This window comes from Hyposmocoma kahamanoa, unplaced genomic scaffold, assembly GCF_003589595.1.
Source record: "Hyposmocoma kahamanoa isolate Upper Pololo Valley unplaced genomic scaffold, ASM358959v1 210, whole genome shotgun sequence".
NCBI lineage: Eukaryota > Metazoa > Arthropoda > Insecta > Lepidoptera > Cosmopterigidae > Hyposmocoma > Hyposmocoma kahamanoa.
Genome location: NW_020653731.1, coordinates 13708191 through 13716094, shown reverse-complemented (window position 1 = coordinate 13716094; position 7904 = coordinate 13708191). Strand labels below are relative to the sequence as shown.

At 39.7% G+C, this 7904-nt stretch overlaps 1 protein-coding gene across 2 annotated transcripts in view; it reads left to right on the top strand.

Annotated features, from left to right (window-relative positions):
- LOC113227427 overlaps nt 1-7184 on the top strand; it is a 33151-nt gene extending 25967 nt beyond the window's left edge. The window contains exons 2-3 of one of the 2 annotated variants that reach the window (XM_026460349.1): nt 5294-6942; nt 6998-7157. In XM_026460349.1, the coding sequence (XP_026316134.1) occupies nt 5308-6942; nt 6998-7021 (1659 nt within the window). In that variant the 5' untranslated portion in view covers nt 5294-5307 and the 3' untranslated portion in view covers nt 7022-7157. Of the gene's footprint in view, nt 1-5293 lie in introns of both variants that reach the window. The other variant, XM_026460347.1, reaches the window with a different exon arrangement.
- Nucleotides 7185-7904: the final 720 nt, after the last annotated feature.

Here is a 7904-nt window from a genome sequence, read left to right as displayed (position 1 = left end):
GCTTCAATTTCCTGGCCCGCACGTCCGCTCCTTATTTGTCTAAAAGCGATCGTGTACAGTTAGCCGCAATATTATCAGCGCACAATGGGTTTAATCGTGCGATGCAGTCGTGACGTACAGTCCGCCACGATACCGCGGGATACCTCCATCTAGCCAGCGAACTTTTGTGGTGATAGGAGATTGAAAAGTTATAATAAGTTTGTTTTTTTTGAATAATAAATCTCTTTACAAATGCGGTAGACTGTAAACGTCTTACAGATATTATATCTCGGATCAATAAACTGAGTTACTGTTGCTTTTTTTACATTTCATTCTGGTTATTTCTGGTGTAACTAACACCTTGCTATGATAATAAGAGAAGATTCTCGATGTACTTGCTCGTATTTTTTTTTATACTATTAAGTAACGGGACGAACAACTCATGCGCCTGGTGGTAATCAGCACGCTTGTTTTTTAGATAACCGACACCCTGAGACACAAGTTGACAAGTCCCTAGTGCTTGTATTTCACCAGCACCCTTACCTTTCAAGACCGGAGCGCACTAATACTCACATTACTGCTGTGCGGCAGAAATAGGTAAAGTGGCTGTAATTCCCTGGACGAACTCTTTCATATGGACTTCTACTGCTACTAAAATATTTGTATAAGATTTATACCGCGGGGATGCAATAAAACAACTCGATTTTGTAATTTTCCTGTTCTAGTTAGGTACTTTATCAAATGGCTACACTAGTTTAATGAAATAGCATAAAATGGATACCGAAGTAAATTCTTCTTAAATCAACTAGATTATTACGCAGCTTTAAAGTTGTACTAAACAACTCTACTAAAACACTAAATTAATGTAAACGAGGACATAAGTTTAAGTAAAGTAAGTACAATATTTATTACAATAAATTCAAACTAATATTGTTATAAATGCGAAAGTAATTCTGTCTGTGTCGTTTTCAAGCATAAACCACAAATTTGATGAATTTTTTTATAGTGACAGATGGTACCTAGAAGAAGGGTATAGGTTACTTTTTGTCCCAAAACTAAACTTTAAAGTGCGTGAAATAGGGGATGAAAATTTTTATAGAGAACCAAAAATGTTTCAAGTAAGGGATTCAAAAATAAATTGAATATCAATTTAACAAAAATTTAATAAATACAGTGAATAGCGACATCTCTCGCCAGGACTGGTAGCTGTAAAGGTACTAACTGGGTGATAAATCTGTCATAGATTTCTCATAGATGGCGCTACGACTAAAAAGTCGTTGAAAAACCAAGTACAAAGACAGTATGCAAGAAGACGTCGGTTCGAATCCGACCGGATCGAAGGAATTTTTTCTGAGTGTTCGATCTTTGTATTAATAATTATAAGGGATTCAATTTAAAACAAAAATCATATCTGTACCTTTTGTAATGAAAATGAGTATTAATACAGTATAGTAGTTAAGATGGACGTGTGAAGTGACGAGAAAGGATAAGATAAGGAATGATTACACCAGGGGAAGTTTCAAAGAAGCGCCAGTGAGGGAAAAGATTAGGAGTAATGTTAGAGTGGTAAAGACATGTCATGCGAAAGGAAGTATAAGGTATGAATGTCGAGAGATATCAGGGGAGAGAAAGTCCAAAGAAAAGATGGATGGATTGTATGAAAGATGACATGGATAAGAAAGGTGTGAGTGTGGTAATGACGGCTGATAAGGGAGAGTGGAAGAAAAATACCTGTTCTGCCGATCCTGCCTTGCAGGATAAGGACAGTCCCATATATTTCTACATAAGTTTTCTTATAGTGTCCCTCCCAGTCAACCTCTTGGTTATTAAGGGCACTATGACCTGTTCAGGTTCTGACCCCAGATCAGCCAGTGTACAGGGTTGTCATAGACCTTTCATAGAGGTTGTCCCTTCCTCTCCTTTCCATCAGCGGACCACCCGTGCCAGACTGCGTTGCCACAGTTGGACGGTCAGTTCAAAACCGTCCCGCACTAAAAAGTTTGGCAATTCGTTTCTATGCCGAACCATCAAATTGTGGAACCAACTCCCGGCACATGTATTCCCTCCCCTCTATAACATCGGGTCCTTCAAACGTAGTGTGAAGAAGCATTTGGCCAGACCGGCAAAATGATAGTGACGGAGTGAAGATATTTGTGTTTTCCATCCGTTACTCTCATCTCTGGACTGTATTCGCACTTTCCATCAGGCGCGGTGCAGTCATTTTGCCGAGTCACAATAAAAAAATAAAAAAAAACCTCTGTCACTTGACTTCATACGGTTCTTCGAGAGTGCCTACACGTACAGTATGAGATAAGGACAGGAAGAAGAAGAAGTAGGCTACTCGAAGTAATTATTCTACGCAGACGAGCTAACCCTAGCCGTGCTGTAGAAAGAAAGTCTACGGGACTAATTACAGAGTATTACTACCACGATATTTATATTTCTTTAACCCAATACAGGGATCTGTAACAAACACATAAAGAAATTAGTAAGATCTATATTTTACGCCTGCCAAATTTGAAATCCTCGTTATGATATTTACATTTCACGTCTTGAAAATACACAAAAAAAAAGTTTATTCGTTACATTAACATTTAACAATGACTAGGTTGCTAAGTTAACTAGAATATTGTACGGTGCAACGACCACAGCTGCATGTGAAAAAATTCGTTCAGGGTAGTACTGTAGTAACCTTACCTATTTTTGCCGCCAAGCAGTAACGTCAGCATTACTGTGTTCCGGTTTTGAAGGGTAAGGGTGCTGGTGAAATTACAGGCACATGTGACTTGTTAACTTATGTCTCAGGGTGAATGACGCAGTGACAGTGTCTCTCAGACCTTTGCGATTTAAAGCTCGTGAGTGGCACTACAACTATTATGGACAGGCGTGTAACTTACAAACAGGCTCACGACTTGTTCGTCCCGTCACTTGATATTATAAAAAAAATATTATTTATTTATTTGTAGCAATAACAAAATATGTACAGTCAAGAGAACATCAAGTTTTCCACTTTGAAACGTCTTAAATTCGTCTCAAGCAGCACAGAGACGAATTTAAGTCTCACTTAAAATTAAGTCTACATGTGCCTCTTCACCCTGTATAAAAGTCGACAGATTCAAATAACGAGTACGAGTGAGTACAAGAAAAGTTTTGTTTTATTTAACTGAATCAATGGCAGGTCGGCACCGTTACATCACAGACGCGCGGTGATTTCGTGCTAAAAACTAAAGAGTTTATACGCTACCGGTTAACCTCGTAGCACACTGAGAGCAGAATACTAAAATGATCTCGGTGGCTCAACGGTGTTTACTGTGGGCGCTGGATGATATGCTACTCGAAGTAATTATTCTACGCAGACGAGCTAACCCTTTTTTTTTTTTTTTTTGACGGGGGGGAAATCTTTATAGATACTCCTGAGCCCAGGGAGACTCAGGGGTTATGTGGGGACTCTCCCTCCAGACTGGAGGGCCTATCCCACTAAAACCTTCCCGGGCTTACTTCCCGCTGGTTGAGTCGGCGCCGTGGCATCGGTACACATTCACCACGACGCCGCCCGGCCGCCCTAGCTTGCGCCAGGGCTCCCGCGCCAACGGAGGGGCAGGTCAGTTGTCCTCCGACCCGCCCCCCAGACGAGTGAGGCCGTGCAATGCAGGCTCTGGAGGCCCTGTCCAGAGCCCGCTGGACTCACTAGAGGATCATGCGAGCAGCGAACTGCCTTCGCATTCTCCCCGTACGTCTGCGCTGAAGCGCCGCGTCCTCCTATTGCGACATAACCTCTCCGTAAAGGAGCCCACCGAACAAGTCGTGCGCCTGGCGGTAAGTGACACGCCTACCTAGAATAGTTACAATGCCAATCAGAGCCTTAAGTCGCGAAGATCTGAGGGGCACTGCCACTGCACCGTGAGACATAATTTTTGTCGTAAGATATAAATTTGCTGAAGATCATTCCCCCGTGTCACACAGCCACACGTACTGAACCTGAGCCAATTCCTACCACGCACTGTTGCTGTATTGTTTTCTATTGTTGTGTGTGGCAAATTAATGGCTTAAACCGGATTAGTTTTTGTTTGTTTGACTTGTTTCACTGACAGCCTTACCCTTCGAAACCAAAACACAATAAAACTCACATTTCTGCTTGGCGGCAAAAATAGATATGGTTACAGTACTTCACTGGACGTACTTATTCGTCTTGTCACTCGACATCATTTAAAAAAACTTGCTCTGAAGTGTTTGTTTTTTTAATTTGGAAGTACCTTGAAAATAACTACTATTTTGTGTAGAGTCCGTTTAAAAAATAAAACGATATTCGATATTTTCTCCGACCTTGATCTCGGTGTATCTCCACCATAATGGCGCGCGCGCACCCGTCGGCGCGTAACGTAGTGTTATTCGGCGTTACACCACTGCCATTGTTTGTGGACAATGACCTTAACATTGCTTTTCGTGAGGGAAAAAACTTTATTATGCAATATTATTAGCATAATGATTATGACTTACCAAAATGGAGATACTTATGCGTATGTCCAATCTTCTGTCAATGGTGCTACAAATATGACATTCGAGTGCTTAGGTTTTTGCGATTGGACTTTAAATATTTTTTTCGGATCGTTTTCCGTAAACAAACCATGGTTACGGCCAACAGTCAGTTTTGAAAAACAAATAAATGCTATTTACTCCGACAACATACTTTAATATCCGTAAATGACATTCTTAATACTTCGAATACATGAAAGATTCTGGTATCGATTATTTAAATTGACTTAGTAGTACTTACACCCGATAAAGAAATCCATTTCAAGCCTCTATTGAGTTTCCAGTTATCGCAGTGCAGTAAATACCTTTACAAGAAACTTCCATTTCAAAATAAAATGTACTTTACAATTTCTCACGTACATTCATTCAATTGCTTTCAAAAAACAAGTTTTGTGCGAATTTAATATAGATACGAATAATATGAGTTGTATCTTTTCCTGTGTTTGATTATTTTTCAATTACAATTGCATTAATATCCTTAGAAATGATGCGGAGGAACTAAATCATTTTAAATTTTAACGTAGGTACATTAAAATGTTTTGGTAATGTTCCTAATACATCTTTGTCACTTCTCAAATAAAATTAACGTACACGTTGGTTCAACGGTTTGCATTATGGGCGCTGGATGAGAATTTCCCGGTAGAACCAATTGCGTCTGGTCTGGGCAGCCTGGATAGTGCCACAGACTGAATTCCATTGCTTTGATACTCAAAGTAAAGGGAATCCCAAAGATGAGGTATTTATACGTTTAATATAATAACATTAATTTATTTTGTTCCAGATGTGACCATCGCCATGGCAGCCACAGACGGCCAAGTGGTGGTAGCTGCATCACGCTGGTGCGACGAGGGTCAATACCTCCGCGAGTTCGCTTCCAAAAATCGTCTCCCCACCGTTGCGAAGATCATCAAAGGCCAATATGGAGGTCTTGGTGTTCCGACGTTACCAAGTCCAGGCTTACAAAGCTCAGCGCTACTCATATCAGCGGGAAAAAGAAAGAAGATAATCGCCCAAGCTATTAAACTTAAAGAAGGAAGGCGCATGGTTAGTGTGGGCCCTAGAATTGCAATCCCAGATTCTTACAAAGGCTACTTTGAATTGCTTAGTGAAGAAGGACGTGCTGTTAGGTGTATTGAATCAGTGTCTGAGCTGGCAAGAAGAAAATTGGAAGATGGGTGCTTAGTAAGAGAGTCTATGAGGGTAATTTGTGCAAAATTAGATCTAGACGGAAATATAACAGCTGATGGAGCAAGAAATTTGGCGGCTGGAGAAGTTATTATGCCAAGAGGAGAAGCTATCTTAGGGAAAAGCAAGTACTTGAAATGTACTGATACGAAAGGTGATACAATATTGTTGGGATTAGACCAGAGAGGGAAATTTTCAGCTGTAGCCAAAGAGGAGAACATCAGCGGCGTGCATACAGCTAAGACTTTGTTAACTAAACGGTTGCCTATTACAGTGAGATTGGTGCATGGAACTCCGCCGCGAGGATTGAAAAGTCAAAATCATTTCGTGCCTGAACTAAGATTGTTATCAATGTTCGAAGAAGATCATGTTTTCGCTTTACCATTGCAAAAAGAAGGTAATGCATTAGTTGCTCTGCCTTTAGCAGCTCCTCTAAAAATGCAGAAATGTAAAAACGAGGAACAAATCAAAAATTTCATGGAGTTTTCAAGGCTAGTGGAAAAGTGCAATCGTTTGCTTGTGGACGTTGTCGATAGGATTCATATTCTGGATGGCAAACTTGGCGACCCCAAAAGGCTTTTAAATGCTCCCATGCATGCACCCCCATTAGTCAAAACTGGTTACTTTTTGAGAAGAAGCGCTTCCTCGGATACCGCTAATCAGCACAAACATCTATCTAGACACAACCATATTTACAGCAGCCATAGAGACGAGAATAGCATTCCAGATGAATATGACGAAATCGATCAAATCTACGACTATGTTAGAGGGTTCGCTCCGTTACCCAAAAACTTGAAAGCATCATATTCAAATGAACCAATTTCAAAGCATGAGTCTGCCCCATCATCTCCTGCACCGACACCAATCCACATGCCTCTAATTACGGAAATAAAGCCTGAACCTCCTCCAATAGAAACCATACCAACCAAAAAGCTTCTGAACCCTCCAAAAGCAGAAAAACGGTCTCGAAAATCAACAGTAAAAGAAACGCCAGTCACAGTTTACAAAGACAAATCGTCCGTCATACCACCAGCAAATCTACCCAAATTGTATGTTAAAAATAGTGTGAATAATGGTAAAAGTAGGATGGTTTTTCGTCAGACAAGCCACTCTCCTACTAAAGAAGCACCTAGTCCTATAGCTAGTCCAGTGAGGCCTATCAAAGGTGATTCTCCGATCTTCAATATAAGATATAAGAGTCTTTCAAATATCCATCAGGCAATGGAGTTAGATGGGACATTGGATTCGAGTCATTCTGGCGGGCGTACATCGGGTGATTCCGGGAATGGGCCGAAATTACCCGAGAAACGATCAAGAAAGCTAAGCAGACCGAAATCTTTGACGAATTTGGTGTGGGAGTTGAAAGGATGTCCAGTAGAGACGAACGAGAAACCAAAATCTAGGTCCAAAACTGAGAGCTACAAGAAGCTTGGCAATAAATTATCACTTGGTGCACAGAAGAGGGTGCCGACACTCTATCTTTAAGGAATTGGGTAAGTACTAAAGATTATATCGTATTTATTCAATTAAATTCATTTATTGATCTTGCTACAAAAAAAAATCACAATTGGCAAGGTATAGAATCCTAATTTTTAACAATATTAAAAATAACGTAAAGTACCATATTGCTACAATGTCATTAAATAGGTAACAGTCTAAATTAATTAATTAATATAAATAAAATGGTAATTTAAACAAAACTGCAATAATAAATTCGTCATCTTTAATTGTCAAAGATAAAAATTAAGTACAGTAAAAGTCCCTCAAATAATTTGTAACCGACTTTAAAAACGAGGAGGTTCTCAATTCAACTGTATGTTCTTTTTTTTCTTTTTTTTTGTATATATGTTACGCGATACCTCCGGTATTTGTGAACCGATTTTCATGATTCTTTTTTTTGTTGGAAAGGGGGTACTTCCATAGTAGTCCCATTTCATTTTGAAGAAAATCATCCATCTCTAAGGGTGGCTGTTCACGCATGAAGATTCATTTTAAATAGCGCCTAAACTTTAATTTAGGAGCAATTATTTTAATGGTTGATTTTGCAATTTTTCCAATTCAAGGCGTTTTTCTCTCAATATACTTTGAGTAGTGATAACCAATTTTTATTATCTCCAGTGTCAAGTCCTGCATAGTGGCGAACTAGGGGATATTTCAATAAAACTTAGCAAATAGACGTAATTCCACGTACTTATGAGGTCGGTTTT